The sequence below is a fragment of the Amblyomma americanum genome, chromosome 1, assembly GCF_052857255.1.
Source record: "Amblyomma americanum isolate KBUSLIRL-KWMA chromosome 1, ASM5285725v1, whole genome shotgun sequence".
Classification (NCBI taxonomy): domain Eukaryota; kingdom Metazoa; phylum Arthropoda; class Arachnida; order Ixodida; family Ixodidae; genus Amblyomma; species Amblyomma americanum.
In genome coordinates this window covers 513,834,777-513,857,150 of record NC_135497.1, presented here as the reverse complement: position 1 = coordinate 513,857,150, position 22,374 = coordinate 513,834,777, and the positions used below count along the sequence as shown (strand labels likewise).

At 47.6% G+C, this 22,374-nt stretch overlaps 1 protein-coding gene and 1 long non-coding RNA gene across 2 annotated transcripts; both read left to right on the top strand.

Annotated features, from left to right (window-relative positions):
• The first annotated feature begins 4,515 nt into the window (after positions 1–4,515).
• On the top strand, positions 4,516–19,410 carry LOC144128493 (uncharacterized). Its single transcript, XM_077661932.1, has 4 exons — positions 4,516–4,663; positions 6,621–6,947; positions 11,076–11,886; positions 19,368–19,410. Exons 1-4 carry the CDS (start codon positions 4,531–4,533, stop codon positions 19,408–19,410), a joined length of 1,314 nt encoding a protein of 437 aa, XP_077518058.1. The 5' UTR covers positions 4,516–4,530.
• An 81-nt stretch (positions 19,411–19,491) lies between these two features.
• Positions 19,492–21,944, top strand: LOC144106921 (uncharacterized). The gene is made up of 2 exons (XR_013309160.1): positions 19,492–20,494; positions 21,542–21,944. It is a non-coding gene; the product is annotated as an uncharacterized LOC144106921 (long non-coding RNA).
• Positions 21,945–22,374: the final 430 nt, after the last annotated feature.

Sequence of the window (22,374 nt, the reverse complement as noted above, 5' to 3'; positions counted from 1 at the left end):
TGTAATGGGCGCCTCTGCTCAGATAAGTACACAGATATTAGATATCAATAGCTGGGGTCAACTGAGCAATATTTGCTGCTTTTTTTTAGTCAATAAAGGAAACATGAGGGGGCTTCCTGAACGTTACTAGCCGCCACAACAACCATGCCTGCAGCCCCTATTCTGGCGGAATAGAGGACAATGGTGGCAAGAAAATTCTACCAGAAGGAGCAGGCCTTTGTGTTGCGCCTGTAGCGTACAAAACGTATATACCTCTGAACAGACCAATATCTGCGAGACTTGCCGACGATAAAGCGCAGCCGCCGTCCGCTGATGTCGATGCTCAGGCGTAGGTCGGTAACACGAAGATTGCTGCTCTTTCCTCCGGCGAAGGTACTGCTCTTGAAGGCCGGCGTGCGTTTTTGAGGCAGTATCTTGAAAATAGTGTACAGCTTCGTCAGTATTGAATACGCCTCCGCTCTTTTTTATAGCTTTTTCTTGGTGGCCAATCTCCACGCTCTGCGGGAAGCCGGAGGCACGTTTCTCGACCGCGGGGTGGGAGTGTGCGTATCATCCTTGTCCGCTCTAACCGAGTTGTGCGGCCTTGGTTGTTCGTTGTGTCTGAGACGCAGTGCCATTGGCCTAATAATTGTCTTGAGGGCGACATTAACCCTATTCGCAATAAGCGAACGTTCGTTAGAAGCGGCCGTTATAAGTGAGCTCGATTGTATCTTAAATACTCGCTGCACGTGTTTACACGTCCAGCCAGCGTTTGAAGCTTATATCGAACAAAGACTGCAGGATGACAAGCTAAGCAAACTCCAGAGACTGCGTGCGTTTCAGAGTCGATCACACTTGTCTAGAGCGCTCTGGCGGAGTGCTACGGAGCAAATGAAGTTAAATCTTTTCACAACTGCTTTGCTAGCGTTAAGGCGCTGATGCCGGTGCGGTTCACATGTCTATCGGGCTGCTCTCGAGCGTAAGCATTATCAGAGAAAGTCCATACCCGCTTAAGAATGTCGCCTTACTTCTCCCGGACGGCACCTCTCGAGCGCTCTAGACAAGTGTGATCGACTCTTTACACTGGCCAACTTTTCAAGGAACCGCACGGTTGTCGAAAAATCTTGTTTTCTTTTCCCCAAATGCTGTCTGGCGTATGTGCTACTTCAGCAATCTTCGCTCCTCGCCAGACGGTGTTCCATCAAATACTTCATTACGCAGACATATGGTTTAAGTGTGGAAGTGTACTCACCACGTCGCAGAGTTGTGGCAACGTCACCGTGCATGCATGCAATGCGACCTTTGCCACATTTTTCATCGCCTTCAGCTGCAGGGCTGCACGCGCGTTCTCTGCCAAAACAAGCGTCAAGCTCGTTCTTCGTCGGCTACTCGGGCTGCATTGACTAAGAGTCGCGTTTACTCAAACCGCATAAGGTTCAATTCGAGCCACCGGGAGCTGGTGAATTTTTAAGTCACATAGCCTAGCTGCCAGCATTTTTTTTTCTTGTTTCAGGTGGAACACTGTAACTAAAGAAGAATTGGGAGGGTCAACGAGGAAATATTGTTTATATGATTTATTTCGGCATTTATCCGCGCGATGCACACTGAAAGATTTGTAGTCGCAGTCCTAACGTAACTTCTCAAACGAATTCAACGGATGGAAGAGATATACAGGGTGTCCAGGCTAACTTTAGCCAAGGGTTAAACAATATCCATGGTAAAACAGCGCGGAAAAAACATAAGGACGGAACAAACACGACGACACGAGGCCAAAATCAAATCGGAGCATAAGCGTGCTCCTCGGGAAGATGAGGTCACGAATCGCCGGAAGATTGCCGTCATCCCTTATGTCCATGCATTATCACACCGTCTGAAGAAAGTGGGGCGAAAATTTCTAGTTGATGTTGTATTTTCGTCTCGCAGAAAATTAAGCAACATTTGCCGAGCTGTGCAGCGGAAGCGAGAGTCCCTACTAGGAAGGAGGATTGGTGGTGGTTGTACCACAGCACACGCAGAGAGGAGGGTTGAGTGCGTCGAAGGTGTAGTATACAAGATCCCCCTTTCATGCGGTGGGTGGTATGTTGGCCAGACTGGGCGATGTCTTAACGAACGGCTGAGGGAGCATTACAATTCTTTGGACAGGGCAGCCAGTTCGAATTTGGCGCTGCACTGCAGGCAACCTAAGCACACGTGCGCCCCATTGCTTCATCAGACATCCGTCATCTTCAAACATAAAGATAAGATAGTAAGGGAAATATTAGAGGCATATCATATTGACAAGGGGGGTGCAGCATGCATTAGCAAGCCCTCATTATCATTGGCTAACCACGAAATCACCTGTTTGGAGCATGCATTTGCAGCAAGGTAGATTTAATGTGTTCAGTGATGACGCAGTGTTTCTTGAATATTTTTTGTTCTGTGTAGTGCTTGGCGGGAATAGTATATGTACACACGTGCGTAATAAATCACCAGTTGAAAGTCAGCGCTCGTGTCGTCGTTTTTGTTCCGTCCTTGTGGTTTTTCCGCGCTGTTTTACCATGGATAACAGTAACCAGCTTGCTCAGCTTTCCGTACTTCTAAATGTTAAACAATAAGATATTTCAGGTAGGCCAGCAAAGCCGCTTACATACAGCTGCCAGCCGGCTTGCGCATGTAGGAATTTTTTTGTATTGCTCTTGATTAATTAGCAACTAAGATAATTCTTCTAAATGCGTAAATATTGACATTAGACAGCAGACGTGAATAGCAAAGTTGGAGAGCACCTTCAGAATAATAATAATAATAATTGTTTTTTTGGGGGGGAAAGGAAATGGCGCAGTATCTGTCTCATATATCGTTGGACACCTGAACCGCGCCGTAAGGGAAGGGATAAAGGAGGGAGTGAAAGAAGAAAGGAAGGAGGAGGTGCCGTAGTGGAGGGCTCCGGAATAATTTCGACCACCTGGGGATCTTTAACGTGCACTGACATCGCACAGCACACGGGTGCCTTAGCGTTTTTCCTCCATAAAAACGCAGCCGCCGCGGTCGGGTTCGAACCCGGGAACTCCGGATCAGTAGTCGAGCGCCCTAACCACTGAGCCACCGCGGCGGGGTCCTTCAGAAACCCCCATTCCATTATTTGCGATAAAGAAAGCCTCACGTATATCTTTTTTCCGAGCACCAAAGAAAGCCCGAGAAATACAAAAAAAAATCACGTGAGTAGCCCATTCGCGCGCCACGATTGTGCTCTCTCATTCCTGGCTTGAGTGAACGAAATCGGCTGCGGGTATGGCGCCACGACCCGATTGCTCCGACAGGCCGATATGTCTACGGTGGTTGCAACGCCTGCGCGAACCAGTCTCCAAGTGCAACGGTGCAAGTTGCGCGCGGGCATGGCAACCACCGTCGACATATCGGCCTGTCGGAGCAATCGGGTCGTCGCGCCATACCCGCAGCTGATTTCCTTCACTCAAGCCAGGTTTGAGAGCAGCACAATCGTGGCGCGCGAATGCGCCAGTCACGTGATTTGTTTTTTGCATTTCGCGGGCTTTCTTTGGAGCTCGAAAAAAAGATATAGGTGAGGCTTTCTTTATCACAAATAAATAAAATGGGGTTTTATGAATAATAATAATGGTGTTTTGGGGGGAAAGGAAATGGCGCAGTATCTGTCTCATATATCGTTGGACACCTGAACCGCGCCGTAAGGGAAGGGATAAAGGAGGGAGTGAAAGAAGAAAGGATAATAGGTTCCGTTGTGGAGGGCTCCGGAATAATTTCGACCACCTGGGGATCTTTAACGTGCACTGACATCGCACAGCACACGGGCGCCTTAGCGTTTTTCCTCCATAAAAACGCAGCCGCCGCGGTCGGGTTCGAACCCGGGAATAAATTTTATGAAGGCGCTCTCCAAATTTGCTATTCACATCTGCTGTCTAAAGTGAATATTTATGCATTTAGAAAAAATTATCTTAATTGCTGATTAATTAGTTGCAAAACGAAAAATTGCCTATGATGCGCAAGCCAGTTGGTAGCTGTATGTAAGTGGTTTCCCCGACCTACCTCAAATATTTGATCTTTTAACCCTTGGCTAAAGTTAGCCTGGACACCTTGTATGCATAGAGCGAAAGCGACGCATGGTTCCCTGCATGGTCCAGGCGACCTAGACCAGGTTTAACGCGGAGCGGCTATTCAGAGGAAGATGATCCTCGTTGCGATTGGCCAACTGAAAACAGACGTCACTCTGTGGGGACGTTTGGGGAGCATTGTGCTTCAACCGATAGGGAGAATTTCAACTCTTTGCGAAAATCCTTGCTTGCGCCGCGTTCCTTGGTACGATAGGTGCCCATATCCCAAGGTGCATCTCTCTTTCTCCCGCCATTTCCTTTCGCCTCAAGCATGCAGACGGACGCGAGCGCTGGTGCTGCTTCAGCGACCACCGGCAAAAATTCCGAACGGAAGTGGTGCAAGTTTTGCGACAAGGCGTTCTCCAACACTAGTAATTTAAGAAAACACGTAAGGAACGTTCACGGGGAAGGAGCTTTGCAGCATGTAAAAGACGAGGAAGCGCTGACGATGAAGGTACGGTCGTTCTCGTGCGAATTGTGTCCGAAGCATTTTGTCATTCTTCGTGACCTGCGGCGGCACCATGTGGACGAACACAACTTCGAGGAAGAAGTGGAGAATCTAGTCTTCGACTCTAATACAGGTAAGAAACGAAGTCGATGCTATTGCATGCATGCACGCAGTGGTCACGACAACAAAGGGGCAGAGCGGGAGGCAGTCGGACGCTCGTTATAGCTTCGATTACTGTTTTAAAAGTTGCAGTTTACTGACCTTTCGAGTGCGCGCTTTTGAAGTGTGTTAATACAAAGCCCGTTCGTTTTTTATTTTTATTTACGGGCTTACACTCACCCGGTGAAACGTGCACGTGGTTTTGCGCATAAAAACTTCGCGATGACATGCGCGTTTTAGTCAAATTTGAGACGCAGCGTACTATGACCTATGGAAGTCATGATTGTAGTCAGTCATTCTGCAATGTATCATGACTCGGCACTTTACAAGCGACGTAATGACCGCCGCGGTGGCCAAGTGGTTGAGCATCCGCCTCGCATGCGGGAGGTGCGGGGCTCGATCCCCAGTGCCGCCGGGCACTCACCGGTGATACAATGAGTACAAGTTTTCCCCTGGCCTGGTGCTCGCCTTATCTGGGGTGAACTGCTTGGAAACGGGGTCTTTGACCCCACCCTGAGAAGTCAAAAATACCTTGTGTCATGGCGCTCCTTGGCCATAGATGCCTTTGCGCCATAAAAATCGATAATCATCATACAAGCGACGTAAAGTATGCGTAGTCATAGCCGCGACTCATAATGGTTATGAAGCATAGCATGACTCAGCACTTAAGTAATGCAATGTGTACAGAGGTTGTACAAAGTTTGCTTAGTCATGCTACGTAGCCGTGACTCAATGATTTCGCATTCTCGCTTAAGTGTGTTTGCAGATTTTTTTTGGTATCCTAGGTCCTTCATAAGGGGCTCTCTTTCATATTTAAATTAGCCACTGCAGGAAAAAAAACTGCTCGTGCAGCCTATCCTAGCAGCAAGACTCGGTGCTACAGGCCTTGCTTATGCTCTGTTGCACCTGCGATGTCTTGACCGAACTGCACTTCATATCTCCATCACAACCGCAATGTGACAGAGGTACACACATACAGGACAACACGACATTGTCGCGGCATGCACTGGCTTGGCAGTGCTGTAGCCATCGCAGTTGCAACACACAGAAGTGTGCAGGAGGAATGCCCAGTGTTATTCTAGCCTCTGGAAGTCAACAAAGCTGCCCTGAATTTGTGGTCCAAGGACAGGGCCACGTAAAAGGTTGCCATGCAGGAATGAGCTTTGCAGAGGTAGACTATGTAACAGTTCGTGTAATCAGTTAACCTAGTATATTAAACAATATTCTCCAGAAATTGTTGCTCATGCACCAGTAGCATGAAAAACCCGTAAGTGAATGACTGATCAATTTTTTAATAGTAAAAATAAGCTGGGAAACGCAGTTCTGCACTACTGGCAAAAGGCAAAAAATGGTCAACTAAATCCGTGATTGTCATGTGCACTTGGCACAAGCAGAGCGCCAGTAGTAGCGCGGGAGTATTGCCCGTGTTCCCAATCCATAGTGCTTGCATTTTTCATTAGTCTATGTAAAAAGAGCAAACTTCACTTTGCACTTGCCTTTCAAAAAAATGAAAGTGGTGTGATGCACAAAAAAAAAAGAGAATTTTTGCCAAAATTCTATAAACATGCAAAAGCAGAATTGCATGAACGTTGCCTTGTCTTGTTACTTCACTGTTGGCTTTCTAATGTTGCCTTATGCCGTTTTTCATGCACTGTCATTGTGTACATTTTTATCAAAATGAAGCACATGTATGTTTAGGCCTGTTTTTTCTTTTACTTTTTTAGTCATGGACTTTGATCACGTCATAACTATGCTGTAATGCTGCTATGACACTGTGGTTGCTATGTTGCCGTTGCTATGCTCTTGGCACAGACCCACATACTTCACAAAATCTTGCTCGGGTGTTTACGCATCAGAATAGTGCTCTTGCACCAATAATTAACTTCTACTGTGTGGAGTGCTTAGTTATGTTTATAATTTTTCCATTTCAGAATTTTGCACCTGGAAAGATGGAGAAGAAAGCAGAACTTGCTGTCATTTCATAGCTTCAACAGGAAGGAAAGAAAGCGCATCAAGCGTTTTCAAACGCTACCTGCATTGCCACCGTTCCGGCACGCACAAAGAGCTTCCTATAGAACAGCGCCAAAGGCAGAAAAAGGGGCAAGGAAGCTGCAGAATTGGCAAGCATTGCTTTGCAACTCTAGAGGTTACGGAGAAAGACAGCAAAGTATATGTAGTGTTTCAAAAGAAACACTACGGACACTTCAATGAAGTCTGCCACCAGAGGCTGTCCCAGGATGAGGCCAGAGTGCTTGCAGGTTAGCCACTCCTCTTGTACAAAGTGTTTGTGCATGCAGTGTTCACTGTACCAGAATGTAAAAACATTTAGAGGCTACACTCTATCAACCCTTCATATTGTCACGTAGTGGTGACGGCAGTCGAAGCAGCGATGAATACGGACGAAAGGATCTTCTAAAAGAACTGTTTATTGGGCTGACTTGCACCCAAAATGGACTGAATCACTCGGCGGCGGCGAAGCGACAAGCGTGCTCGGCGGTCGTCGAACAGAATGCCCGCCGCTGTCGGCCGTGCTCAATTTAAAGCTGATAGCGAACATTCGAGATAAAGGGCGCAGAGTTACTAGAACATTCCGGAACAACGTAGAATCAGCTTTGCCTGGCTGCGATCAATCGAGATAAATCTAGTCGCGTCTTGCGTTGCAAACAAAGTGATAAGGTGGTGTCGCGGCAGATTTGAAAAACGAATAAACACTGCAAATATTCGCGGCAATATGGTGTGAGACAAAAGTGCATTACTAGAAATTTAGGGAAATAATTTGTTCATTGAACTGAAGAGTGATCATTACAATGAATTTTCATTCTCCTGCAATGCACTCATGGCACAAAAGAGGTGGTACGACACATGAAAACACCTATTGTAAAGTGGGAAAAGGTATGTCCCACAAAACGAGGGGGCAGAATAAGTTATAGTAGGATACAACTTAAGAACCAAGTGACCAATGCCCCTCAAAGGAAGCCTTCTAGGCAGTGGTGTCGACCAATTCTTATGATGTCACGTTAATCCTAAGGAGTAGCATTGCAGGATGGTGGCAGATGAACGGGGATTAGTTGCGGCTTAACTGCTGGGTCATGAAAATCAGCTGATACCATTGAATGGAGGGTCTTCTTTGAGGGCCATGCGCCACTTTGTTCTTGAGCTGTATCTGACTATAGTGCAATACACTTGAGCTTGCTTGGTCGCATGGAAGGGTGAAAAACAATTGATCCACAATGGCACATTGCAGGCGCATTGCGCGTACGAACTTCATGCTGTTAAGTTTAGAGATGCTTTGTGGAAGTTGTCCAGTCTTTCGAATTGAACATGATTAGGAATGCCGTCTAGAACTGAACCACTGCAGTGTCTGTTTTCTTTTGTAGCGATAGCTACATTACGGTAGCATTTCGAGCCTTTAGCGTGGTGGTGGCACGTGACCATGGCCACCGCAACATGACCACGTGGTTCGTCACGTGACCAGCCACATGGTGCAGAGCAGGCGAAACCGAGCTGCAACATTTGTGCGCATGCGCCATGTCAAGTGGGACGAAGGTGAAGATGAAACGCCCAGCAAAACGGAGCGGCGAAAGACTGACTTTGCAATTCGACTAAGCGAGTTCCACTCGGCCAGCTGTAGCTATCGCGTCACACCAGGTTTAACCAGAGCTAAACCACCGCCAATTTTTTTCTGCTGGTTTCATTGACTATCCTAGGTTTGTCTCTCAGTCGGCTGACATTAAACTTCAGCCACAAGAATTTGGCTTGAGCTCCATGAAATGCGTCTTGAATGACAATTGCAGCATCAAGAGCCAAATAAAAAATTAAATGCTAGCCCCCATTTTGGCCGCCTGTCGAAAGCGTAGGCATTTTGTTCTGATAAGAGCAACAACGCTACCAGGCTAACGGTTGTATAAGGGGCATGTTTTTTCTCACAAGACAGGTTCGTCTGCAGTGAACTTTCATTAATTCGGACTATTTCACTGTGTTGTCACTTCATTACTAATGCTCGCAGGAATGTCAGTAAGCTTTACAGCAGCCCATCCCATTGTCATTTTCCCTACCATCGCCAACTGGTTGAGCATGCATTTAGAGATCCTGCAGCTTCCTTTGGTGTTGGCTTTGCACAATCTAATGTCTCCGTGAGAACCAAAGTGGAGGGTGCTCGAAAGCCACTGCCCAAATCATTCAGTGCCTTGCTTTTAATCGTCTAGAAAGCTGAAGAACAGTTCTAAGGTCTCCTCAGTTATCGGATCCCCCTTAACTATGAACAATGAAAACCTGTTAGGTCACTAGGTGAATGCAATACCAAGAAAAATTACTAAGGGCGCTTAAACTACTTACATGAGTGTGAAAGCATTTTTATTTCAGTTCCTTTTCATTTCAAATTTTTCTCTTTCTATTTACACACCTACTCATTAGCATACATTTGTAAGGTAACGCATAAACTTGGTTCACCTCTGCTCGCCCAGACGCAACATGGTTTTGTGGCCTGTGGGTTCCCCGCTCGCTTTGCAATCTGGAAGTCCTGGGCTCAATTCCCTGCACCTTCGAAATTTTATTTTTATTTGATGTCACAGAGACATCATCTGGGATTTTTGGGATCACTGCTGGTTAACGCCGCTGCAGAGTTTCGTTGCATTAAAAATGTATGCCTGGAACAGAGTCATTGCTAATCGTAATGATTCCTCACTGACGCCCACACTTTCAAACATAAAACAGAGTAGTGTGCATCCAGTTACGAAATCCACTCACAAACAGGGTCCCGACATTCCTGTTGACATGCGGAATATAACAAAAATGTTCTTGGAAGCCCGGATAAAGATTGTGTCGCTTCCAAGAAATGCCAGCTGGAAACATCACTCGTCAGAAATGAGCACGAAGTTTAACTGCTGATATTGCTTTCACCATGACACAAAAGAAAAATAATACATTTATAGTTCAGTGCAGTGTTCATATGAGGAATTTCCGGTCCTAGAGTGGCAATGGCCATCTCACAAGCTATACACAAATTGTAAAGTTGTGCAGGTGGGAGACACCAGTGTCCGCTGTTGCCACATAAATAGTTAAAGGTTATTATGGTATCAGTTAAAGGTTTTGTTTTTTCATGTATTACTTTGCGTGACCATAACTGCATTTCTATCCTCTCCAAATTTTGTACTACGTGCAGAAAATTTTTGTTTCGTGAACCCATGTTAATAAGCCGTTTAGAGTACTTATAACAGGCTGCATTAAAGCAGTAGAGATACCAAATTTTAGCTGTACGTTCAGTCTTTGCAACGATGCACAGCACATGAGAAGATATTGACAACCATGTGAATTGTGCCAACAAGCGACAATAACTGAATGTTTTTCTCTTATGCTGTTACGGTTTCAACAGCTGAACGGTGGCTGTGACGTCACAGATGATTTGATGGTCACTGCTTTCGTCGTTTTAATTCGCAGCATTTGTTATGCAAGCCTAACCCGCTGAAGTGGTTCAGTGGTTTGAATGCTACTGAGCCGGAATGCCCGGGTTCGAACGCGGCCGCAGCAGCTGCGTTTCGATGGAGGCGAAATGCAAGAGGTGCCCATGTGCTGCACATTGTCAGTGCCCAAAGATTCCAAGATGGTTGGAATTATTGCGGAGCCCTCCACTACGGCTTTCCCTTGCTTCGTTCACTCCCACGTTCCTGCCTTCCCTCATGGCACGTTCAGGTGCCCACAGTGCCATTTCCATTCCTCAAAAACCACTAAACACAAGCCTGGACAAGAGTTCAAATCACAAAAAAAAGAACAAGCAGATTATATTGCAGTTTATGCATAACTTGCACACCCTTAAATAGTCTCTTACTTAGCAGCAGTCATTCGGTTGCTGAAGCCGAAACAGCTTGAGAAAAATATTCACTTAGAAATTATTCAGGATTTTACATTGCGCCTCATGCACAGTATTGTGCTCCAGTCCAAAGAAACAAAGAACGCATTCAGAAATTTGGTTTGTCTACTCCTTTAAAGGTGCAGTCAGGTCAATTGGTGCACTTTCTGAATATGTAGAATGAAACGGGACTGAATGAGAACCAGATGTCCTTGTTCTTTTCTTGTCCACATTTTCAGAGCTTTTATATCCTGCATTTATAACAGGCTGTATATAACTTTCCTGTTTTGCATTCTATGCATGTTTATACACTCAAGCACATAAAATGAATACCATCTGGCTGTGAAACAAGCATTTTGTCGTGTGCTGTGCAGTGCCACAAAAGTGAAATTAAAGTTATGATGTAATTTGTGTCATCTGTAAAAAAGGAACAAGGCTGAAGACAAAGGAATCTGACAAGAAGTATCTGTCACTTTATTACATGGCAGTAAGCAAATTTACCAGAGATGCTAACAGTTTTTTCTTTCTGTACAATTTTCAGGTCGGTTAGCAGAAGGAGTGCCCGCAAAAACCGTTGTGCACAACATCCGAGCAGGCACAAGTGGATCAAGCCCACGGATGCAACTTGTGACCACTAAGGACCTCCGCAACATTGCAGATAAGTTTAGGATTGGCAAAGAAGAGCAGAGAAATCCAGACGATTTTAAAAGTGTTGACTTATGGGTCGAAGAAATGAGGGCGGAAAACGAGTCACCACTGTTGTATTACATGAAGAAGGGTGACCCCAACAGTCATGATGGTGACCTTGAGCTAGCGTTAATGACATTCCCACAACGAGAGTTACTTTCTAAATTGGGGACAGAGAAACTGTGCATTGACTCCACCCATGGCACAAATAAGTACAAATTTCAACTGACAACCCTGCTCACAATTTCTGAAGACGGATCTGGTATCCCGTGTGCCTATGTGATTTCAAAAAGGGTGAACATGGGCACCATGGTGAGGTTTTTCGAGGCCATCAAAAAAAAACAAACAAACACAGTACAGTGTCAGGCATTTATGTCTGATGATGCCCCTGTTTATGGCAATGCATGGGAGCAGGTGATGGGTACCCTGAAGAGTCGACTGCTTTGCAGCTGGCACGTGCTGCACAACTGGGGCGCGCGCCTGAATACGGTCACAAACAAGGACTGCAGGGATACAATAAGGGACATGCTACACACTCTGATGAAGTGCACAGATGAGACAGAGTTTCAACAGTTGCTCCCTGCGTTTCTTAGCATTTATTCCAAAGAGCAGCAGCTTAATCGCCTTGCTCCAAAGGAGCTGGAAGAGCTGGATGGCTTCATCAGGTATTGTAACGTGAAGATGTGCACACCAAAAGGGAAAAATATATTTACAGGGAAACAGCTTACAGCCACGCAGCCGAACAACCGGGCACGCGAAGCCCAGCAGCAGAAACGCCCTTCGTCCTCTTCGCGTTCCAAGCGCGAGCGCACCAAGCACGAGCGTTCCAAGCACAAGCACAACCGTAGCATAACTCCCGGCGGCAAAAGCACCGTCCCGGTGCTAAGTGGATGATGTAGCAGGCGTGTAGTACGGTTTGAGACGGACTACATGAACGACGTCAGTCAAAGGGCTAGTGGACGACGTCGGAGCATGAAGAGGTGTAATCTCGTAGGTCACGTCGGTCACCTGACGGAGAACTCGATAAGGGCCACTGTACTGACGTAGAAGTTTCTCAGAGAGACCGACATGGCGAGAAGGAGACCAAAGGAGGACGAGTGAGCCCGGCGGATAGTGTACTGGGCGATGCCGGCGGTCGTAAACTGACTTCTGGTAGGTCTGAGATGCGGTGAGCCGGTCTCGGGCGATTTCACGGGCCATAGTTGCTCGGGAGATGGCGTCACGTGCATACTCTGTGGTCGAGGCAGTAGAACTCGGTAGTAATGTATCCAATGGCAGCGCAGGATGCCGACCAAACAGAAGGTAGAAAGGAGAATAGCCGGTGGTATCATGCCGCGACGAATTATAAGCAAATGTTACATAAGGCAAGGCAACGTCCCAATCGCGGTGGTCGGGCGAGACATACATGGATAGCATATCGGTCAGAGTCCTGTTGAGGCGCTCGGTAAGCCCGTTCGTCTGGGGATGGTAAGCTGTAGTGAGCTTATGCTGCGTGCCACAGGACCGGAGGATATCGTCAACTACTCGGGACAAAAAGTAGCGGCCGCGGTCCGTCAGCAATTGGTGTGGAGCGCCGTGGTGAAGGATTACGTTCTGCAATAGGAAGTCGGCGACATCGGTTGCGCAACTTGTTGGTAGCGCACGCGTGATAGCGTACCGGGTCGCATAGTCGGTCGCGACAGCAATCCAACGGTTGCCGGAGCAGGACGTCGGGAAAGGTCCGAGAAGGTCGAGTCCAACACGGTAGAATGGTTCGAGAGGTACGTCAATAGGCTGTAGAAGGCCAGCAGGCAACGTTGATGGTCTCTTCCTGCGTTGACAGAGGTCGCAGGAGGCAACGTAACGCCGAACAGAGTGGTACAGACCAGGCCAAAAGAAGCGGCGTCGGACCCGATCGTATGTGCGGGAGACGCCGAGGTGGCCTGCGGTCGGTAGGTCGTGTAGTTCCGCTAGGACAGATGAACGGAGACGCTGGGGAACGACTAGCAGGAGCGGAGGTCCGTCAGGACGAAGGTTGCGGCGGTATAGGACGCCATCCTGAATGACGAACAGTTTCAATGAAGGATCTCGGCTGGCACAGTTGAGGCGATCAATGAGAATACGCAAGGAAGAGTCTTGTCGCTGCTCGTCCGCGATGTTAACCAGATCGGAGATAGCGAAGAGGCACGGGCCGAGGTCGTTGTCTCCAGGATCAGGCGGCTCTACAGGGTGCCGAGACAGGCAGTCGGCGTCTTGATGGAGACGCCCTGACTTGTAATGAACAGTGTAAGAATACTCTTGGAGGCGCAACGTCCAACGTCCGAGCCGGCCTGTGGGGTCTTTCAGTGAAGACAGCCAACAAAGGGCGTGGTGATCGGTCACTACGGAGAATGGACGGCCAAACAGGTACGGTCGGAACTTAGCTACGGCCCAAACAAGAGCTAGACACTCGCGCTCTGTAATTGAGTAATTTCGCTCAGCTGTAGAAAGGAGGCGGCTGGCATATGCAATAACGCGTTCTTGCCCTTGGTGACATTGGGCTAGCACGGCGCCAATCCCATAACCGCAGGCGTCTGTGCGAACTTCAGTCGGAGCCGACGGATCAAAATGGGCCAGAATAGGTGGGGAGGTGAGTAAGTCGACTAGCGAAGAAAAGGCCTCCTCTTGGGCAGGGCCCCAGGTAAAAGGGGTGTCTTTCTTTAGAAGGTCGGTCAGGGGGCGAGCGGTGCCGGCAAAATTTTTGATGAAACGGCGGAAGTACGAGCAGAGGCCGACGAAGCTGCGCACATCCGTAGACGACTGGGGAATAGGGAAGGCCTTGACGGCTTTAACTTTAACAGGATCCGGGCGGACACCAGAAGCGTCGACTAGATGTCCGAGAATGGTGAGTTGGCGGCGACCGAATTGACATTTCGACGAATTGAGCTGGAGCCCGGCTCGACGGAAAACAGAAAGAATGCTCTCCAGTCTTTCGAGGTGCGTGGTAAACGTGGGCGAAAAAACCACAACATCGTCGAGGTAACATAGACATGTGGACCATTTAAAGCCGCGAAGCAAGGAGTCCATCATTCTTTCGAAGGTAGCTGGCGCATTACAGAGACCGAATGGCATAACTTTAAACTGATATAAGCCGTCCGGTGTGACGAATGCCGTCTTTTCGCGGTCATTGTCATCAACAGAGATTTGCCAATACCCGGACCGAAGGTCAATTGAAGAGAAAAATTTGGCTCCGTGAAGGCAGTCCAAAGCATCGTCTATTCTTGGGAGTGGATAGACGTCTTTTTTTGTTATGTTGTTGAGGTGCCGGTAATCAACGCAAAAGCGCCAGCTGCCGTCCTTCTTGTTAACCAGCACAACTGGTGAGGCCCAAGGGCTCGACGAGGGCTCTATGATGTCTTTACTGAGCATCTTGTCCACCTCTTGCTGTATGATGGTGCGTTCTGTACTGGACACTCGGTAGGGTCGTCTGTGAATAGGAGCTGCGTCACCGGTGTTGATGCGATGCGTGACCACAGATGTTCGAGCCAAAGGGCGGTCATCGAAGTCAAAGATGTCGCGAAAAGACGACAGAAGATACCGAAGGTCGTGAGCTTGCCCTGGTAAGAGGTCAGCAGCAATCATTTTTGCATATTCATCAGGTGGTGGGACGTCAGAGTCGCGGCAGTTCGACGAGGGTGGGACGCTTCTCACCGCCGATACGACGCATTCGGCAGCAGGGCACAGCGTGGCGAGCGACATACCTTGTGGGAGCGGCTGAACGTAAGAGGCAAAGTTGAGAACCGGAAGGGACGCTTGATTTGCCGACATGGTGACAACTGTATGCGCAAGGGCAACACTGCGTGTAAAGGGCACATCAGGAACCGGAGTAATGATGTAGTCACCATCGGGAACTGGCGGGACCGAGGAGAAACGGACATAAGTGGCGGCATCGGGGTCCAGGCGGACAAAGTCGGCGGTGCACAGTAGGTGAACAATTGGATCCGGTGGCTCTGAAGGAACAGGTAGAGCGAGTTGAACGATGCTTGTGGCGCAATCTATAAGGGCGGAATGGTCGGTGAGAAAGTCAAGGCCGAGAATGATGTCATGAGGGCAGTGTTCGAGGACAGTGAAGAGCACAGAAGTATGGCGGCCGGCTATTGAAACACGAGCAGTACACATTCCGACGACAATAGACATACCGCCATCTGCAACACGGACCACAGTTGAGGGGGCAGGAGTGAGCACTTTCCTTAGGCGACGGCGAAGACGAGCATTCATGACTGAGACGTGCGCTCCAGTGTCGATCAGAGCGGTAACAGGGACCCCGTCCACGTCGACGTTAAGGATGTTCCGATGAGCATGAAGAGTTAAAGGAGGGTTTTCTGGTCGGGTCGTCAGAGCAGCATCACCCCCAGACGCTGCAGCCATCAGTTTTCCGACCGGGAGCGGGCATATGGGGCCGGCGACGAAGGGCGGCGAGGTCGGGGCGATGGAGATCGACGGCGCTGAGGTGACGACGAACGGTTGGTAAGCGGGGTCTGAGCGTTGTGGCCAGAAGAGGTCGTTTCCGAGGGCGAGGGAGAGCGGCGGGAATATGCAGAACCCGGCGGGTAGCGGCTGTAGGTCGAGGACGGACGGCGTCGGCAGTGTCGAGATATGTGGCCAACTCGGGAGCAGTTAAAGCAGATGGGCCTGTCATCAGGTGTTCTCCATTCATCTGGATTGCGGCTGCGTCGAGGGTAGTATGCACGTTCAGAACCGAGCTCCGGGGACATGCGGCGAGCATATGGGGCACTAACTGAGCAAACAGGTTGAATCCCAAGATTGGCAAATTCTTTGCGAACGACAGCCTGTATAAGGGATACTGCTGGAGTACTGTCTGTTGCGGGTGGATGAAACGCAACGGGGGACATTGCCTCTACTTCTTGGCGCACAAGTCGTGTCAGGCTCTCAGATGTCGGCAGACGGCTCGGTGGAGTCGAGTCTACACAGGACGACGTCGCAGTCGTATTCGGCAACCGCGTGAACTGCGGAGAAATTCGGCGGCTCTTCGCTTGTTCGAACCGGCGACATTCCTTGATGATTGCGTCAACCGTTCCGCAGTCCTTGTATACAAGAAGGTTAAAGGCGTCATCTGCGATGCCTTTGAGCACGTGACCTACTTTGTCGCACTCTGACATAGTGGCGTCGACTTTCATGCAGAGAGCTAATATGTCCTGAATGTATGATACATAGGACTCTGTGGACGTTTGTGCACGGCATGCGAGCTCCTTCTTCGCAGCGAGCTGACGCCCGAATGGCTTACCAAACAGGTCACAAAGCTTGCGCTTGCAGAGATCCCAGCTGGTGAGTTCATCCTCGTGGGTCTCGAACCATACCCTGGCAGTGCCCGTCAGGTAGAAGATGACGTTGGCCAACTTTAGGGTCGGGTCCCACCTGTTGTGTGTGCTCACGCGCTCGTACATTGCGAGCCAGTCCTCCACGTCGACGCCGTCCGTTCCGTTGTAGGTCCCAGGATCTCTCGGATGGGCAATGATGAACGCCGGGTTGGCGGACGCCGACGGAGCGGCCCCTTCGCTGGTCATGGTTGAAGAGCCGGCGAGCTGACGACCGCTGCGAAGTTCCGTGCTTGCTGTGGCTGTACCCAGCACCTCCACCAATAATGTAACGTGAAGATGTGCACACCAAAAGGGAAAAATATATTTACAGGGAAACAGCTTACAGCCACGCAGCCGAACAACCGGGCACGCGAAGCCCAGCAGCAGAAACGCCCTTCGTCCTCTTCGCGTTCCAAGCGCGAGCGCACCAAGCACGAGCGTTCCAAGCACAAGCACAACCGTAGCAATATTTTGAAAAAACATACGCAAAGAGGGCATGTCAGTGGGCTTACTGCTATCGGCAGTACATTGGATTAACAACAAATAATCACTTGGAGTCAATGCACAAGACACTGAAGTACTCTCACTTTGGTGGCAAGATAAATGGGCGACAGGATAAATTAATCAAAGTACTTTTTTATTTGACGTCTGACAAGCTTTACAACAGGGCTATTGCACTTATGAAAGGAGGAGCAGACCACCGCAAATCTGCCCTATTTGGGAGGCATAAAGCGGGGATTGAGCTTTGTAAGACCAGTACTGAGAGAGTGGGAGATGGCCAGTGGCATGTAAAGTCACAAAGCTTGGTGAACTTCAAGCACACAGTGCAAAGGACTAGCAAATCATGCAGTGGCTGTGAGCTTCATTGCAAGCAGTGTGAGGCTTGCCACAACATGTTCACATGCACATGTGGACCATGCAATGCATGCGCACATGTGCAAGCACATGCATGCTGTTGCTTTAATGGAGCTGCAGTCGCGCAAGTTGCAGAGCAGCCAGGCCACCTGTTCCAATTGTCCTTCCAAAGATGGCATCCAAGACTATGCTATCGATGATGCAGGCTCCTTAATGGCCAGTGATCAACATATTATGCAGAGCACTCAGCAAGGCTCCACACTAAAAATATCACCACAAAAGAACTAATGTGCTGAAATTGAAAGCTGGGTCTACCTTCCAAATGCTGATTAACCAGCTTCCAGAGAAAACTGCCGAGGAGCAAAAGATGATAGACGAAGACCTGACAAAGTTTGCTGCAAAGCATAGCCTTGCAACCGCAAAGCAGCCAACAGAAAAAAAACCACGGCTGGTGCCTGCAAATAAGAACGTTGAAAAGCAGCCGCGGTATGGAGCACTGAAATATGGCAAAATCAAGCCTGCATTGGGCCGTCCTCCCACTATGCTGCAGCAGGAAACAGTAAAACGGCAGCTTCTCTCTCATGGACTGGACGAAGAAGTCTTGATTATTCATACCGGAAATGACCATGATTACTGTAAAGTAAAAAAGTAAAATAATGCCTCCTTGCGGATTGAACTTTGTCCAAAGCTGAGAAATGTGCAGTTTATCCCTGTGTAGCAAAATGTTCATGGAGTGCTTTGACTGAAAACAGTAAATAGCAAGTATAAATAAGGGAAGTCATAGATAGTGCATCTGTTATAACATAAGAGGCATCTCGAACTTAATTTGTGCTGTTGCTTGTGTAACATACAAGTGCAACCATTATGAAAGGGAACACGCAAGCATGCCCCAAAGCGAGCCAGTGCTTTACCCAACATGTCTTAAAAAAACAAGTATGTCATGCTTTTCAGTTGTCTTCCATGAAAAGCGGAACAGCAGTGCTCACTGAATTGATAAATTGGAATAACTGTTCTTGACCACATGTTCCTTTTTGTACTGCCTGCACTTGTACATAGATGTGGTATGGTGTGCAGCCATGTGGCAGTGGCTTGGATGGTGTGTGCGTTAGAGCGCGAGAGGCACCTCCAACCTTGTCACGTGTGCTGCTGGTAAGTATGTGTGCATGGAGTGTACATAGATGTGTGGTATGGTGTGCAGCCACGTGGCGGTGGCTTGGATGGTGTGTGAGAGAGAGGCACCTCCAACCTTGTCACGTGTGCTGCTGGTAAGTGTGTGCATGGAGTGTACATAGATGTGTGGTATGGTGTGCAGCCACGTGGCGGTGGCTTGGATGGTGTGTGCGTTAGAGCGCGAGAGGCACCTCCAACCTTGTCACGTGTGCTGCTGGTAAGGGTGTGCATGTAGTGTACATAGATGTGTAACATAGTGTACAGCGGTGTGGCAGTGGCTTGGATGGTGTGTGTGTTGAAGAGCATGAGAGGCATCTCCAACAGTGCCACAGGTGGAGCTGACATAAAGTATATAGCAAGCTCTCAATGCAAGCCCAGTTAAATTCTAGAATATGTTGAGGTGAGAAAACAGTCTTTTGGTTGCGTATATATGCAGTCTAAGGAAGCATGTGCAAATTAAACTCAGCTGTTACTTTTCTGTTAACCAGAACTTTCACAATACACATTGTTGCAATACTTCTGCCCAGGTATAACATGCCATTAAGGTCAAAAAGCACAGGACAGCAGATGTGTTAGCTCAAAACAGCGATGAAACATGCTCACAAGCTGTTGACTATTTGGACAGCACAAAGGGAACTAAGATTTAAAAAAAAACTGGCTGAAAATGTCCATGAGACATGCTCACAAGCTGCCGATGATGACTCAGACACCAGAGATGCCGTTACTGAGGGAGCACCAGTGATGTGTATGGCTGTTCTCAAAGAGTCTGAATTTTATTTTCGCAGCGTGACTGCACTGAACACTTTCCAAGGAAAGTGCAGCAAATGAAGTGTTAGCATGTTTCATCACTGTTTTCAGCTTACAAGCTGTTGATGATTTGGACAGCACAAAGGGAACTAAGGTTTAAAAAAAACTGGCTGAAAATGTCCATGAGACATGCTCACAAGCTGCCGATGATGACTCGGACACCAGAGATGCCGTTACTGAGGGAGCACCAGTGATGTGTATGGCTGTTCTCAAAGAGTCTGAATTTTATTTTCGCAGCATGACTGCACTGAACAATTTCCAAGGAAAGTGCAGCAAATGCCATATTGTTGTTTTGATGGACCAGTTGCTGTGGCATAGGCAAGCTTACAGTAAAGACTTAGCCTAAGTGCATATGAATGCATTGCTGGTAATGTACTGAAGTATTTGCCTAACTCTTTCCTAACTGTATGTTTCATTCTCACTTAGTAAAAACTATTTAAGCAAAAGGTTTGTGCAATGCCAGACAGTATTTGGGTGGAACTTATAAAATTCTAATGTAGCAGGCCAAAGCGGGCTGTTTGTATAAAGTGCAGTCAGGTAACGGAAGAACCCTGGTGCCCTGAATTATAGTGAGCCTACCTTGTCATTCAAGTGGCAATATCAATGATCCTGAGTACAACTCCATTTAATGCTACGGGCTTGCAGGTTGCTGACTTGAGCCATGCTAACATCTGGGGCAATGTACAGCTGCAGAGCTGCGGGTTCAGGTTGAGGGAAGCCAGCACCTCCACTAACTATAAGGAGGCATTCTAATCCTAGGCATTGTTGATACAGTCCAGCAATACATAGTCCTTGTCATGCTTGCATTGCAGGAAGCTTGCTGTATCTTTGTGTGCAGAGCAGAATGGGCTGCAAAACTTTATAAAGAACTAAATTTTTACACCAGACTAGCCATCCAAATTTTAGGCTGAACCACACTGGTCATAGGGACAGGTTCTCACTTGTCCTTGACTAGAGAAAATGTAGCTTTTTTACAAGTTGTGTGCTTGCCTTGCTTGTGTTTGTTTTTTGCAGATTTGATGAGGGAAAATATTTAATGCAGAAAGTAGCACCTGAATGTGCTGGCTGTTTGTAGACCCTGCCAACTGAAGATGGCAGATTTCAGGTGAGGATTATTTTGTGAGGTAGTTGCTGGGCTGCTTTGACAAAGTTCTTTAGCATAGCAAGCTCAAAACACAGCAGGGAAGAGGAGTGCCATTTGCTAATTTTCTTGAAGCCCGCATGGTCATAACAAGGGAACTGATATCCCATGTCAAGCAGCACCACTAAGGGTACACTACAGGCCTCAAGTAATTCCTTTCTAGTCATTCTTTCTTCCCGAAATTTTCCTCCTAGGAATGGAGAACTCATCCCGCTATGGCACCTCAGTGGCTCTGGCGTCTTTAGACTGCTTACCCCAGGGTTTGATCCTGGCCGTGGCGGCTGTATTTCAGTGGAGGAAAAATACAAGAATGCCAATATGTTGTGCAAAGTCAGCACATGTTAAAAAGCCCCAGGGGGTGCAAATTAATCCGGAGACCTCCATTATGGTGTCCCTCATAGCCCATGTGTCGCTCTCAAATATAAACCCCACAGTTTAAAAATAAGATATTTCAGGCCCCTCATTCCCCACCCAGAATCTGCATGTGTGAGTAAATTTTCTCTGGTGCTGCTCAACAGAGAACCTCTTGACAATTAGCAAGCATTTCTCATCTTTAGGCAATTAGTGCACTCTGTTGCTTGTTCATACCTGCCTTGCATTCACTATCATTTTTGTTTGCATGTGGTGCACTTCAGGAAAAGCAGTATCAAGTGGCACTCCATGCTGCATACATACCTCTGTCATGTCGTGATGTCACAGTGAACTGCCCTTTTAGAGGACAGTTGAGAATATGTAGTTATCGTGGAGCACATAACTACCATTCATCTTATTTAACAAAGACAATACTGCTGCAGCAGACAAACAGTATTACTCATTTTTCGGAACATTGCTGGTGCAATGTGTCACACGGACTTATATTGCCGTGGTAGAACTAGTTGAGAATGGCCTTCCCTCACAATAGTAAAGCACTTCATAAAATAATTTGCTTGGCAGTCATAGGTATGGTGCTGTGGCAAACTTGCTAGGAATTTGTTCCACTCATGCAGATACTTATTTCTATTTTTGTTTCAGGCTTTCGTACACCATATTTACTTACATAATGGATGCACTTGCATAATAAATGCCTTGCCTAATTCAGTCGCCAAAATTTGGGGAAGTTTAATTGACCACACCAAGTTTTACAGCATGTAATAAATGCACCAAAATTACCATTCAAATTTTTTCCCACAGACTGCATCCATTATGCAAGTAACTGTGGTATTAGGTTACAGAATGAAGCACTGTCAACCGTAATATGTGGCCGCAAAACTGCCTGGAGCCACGTGAAGAGGAAGGCTCCCAAGGCTCATCACACCACATTTTCTCCAGTATCCAGACATGGCACCCGTTTCATCCTGCACCTCACATTCACCTCGGGATATTGATAACCTGTCAGCTAGATAACGAATGTTGCAAATAAAATGTCTAACAGAAAGCTGCGGTTGTATGTATCAGGGGTTTTCCTTGACTTGTGGCAGTCAACCTGGACAAGTTGTCGTAATGCAAGGCAGCCCAGTATGCACGAAATGTGAATTGCAACACCTTCACATATCATTTCTTAGGGTTCCTCGTTTTCCACAATTGGGTGCAACTCATCCTTCCACAGTCCTCGCATAAAGTGCTCCTTTTCCTTTCTTGGCTGCCAAAATTACTTTTCCTAGGCATTTTGGCAATTTTCAATTGCATTTCTCCACGAATGTGGTACTTCTGAGAAGTTGGAAGGTAATTTTACATACGATCTATTTTTAATAAGCTTCAAGATACTACGCTTGATTTAAACATTTGCAGTCATAGATACGCTGCCATTGTGTGATCACTGTACAAAAACATTGATTCTAATGGATGTTTACGATGCCCTACAAGCC

Bases quoted from the DNA above. Each gene is read 5' to 3' on its own strand.
- LOC144128493 (XM_077661932.1), top strand. From the start codon at position 4,531: ATGAAGGTACGGTCGTTCTCGTGCGAATTGTGTCCGAAGCATTTTGTC. The intron at 4,664-6,620 runs GTAAGAAACGAA...TTTCCATTTCAG, and splicing joins AGTCTTCGACTCTAATACAG to AATTTTGCACCTGGAAAGAT. The intron at 6,948-11,075 runs GTTAGCCACTCC...TACAATTTTCAG, and splicing joins TGAGGCCAGAGTGCTTGCAG to GTCGGTTAGCAGAAGGAGTG.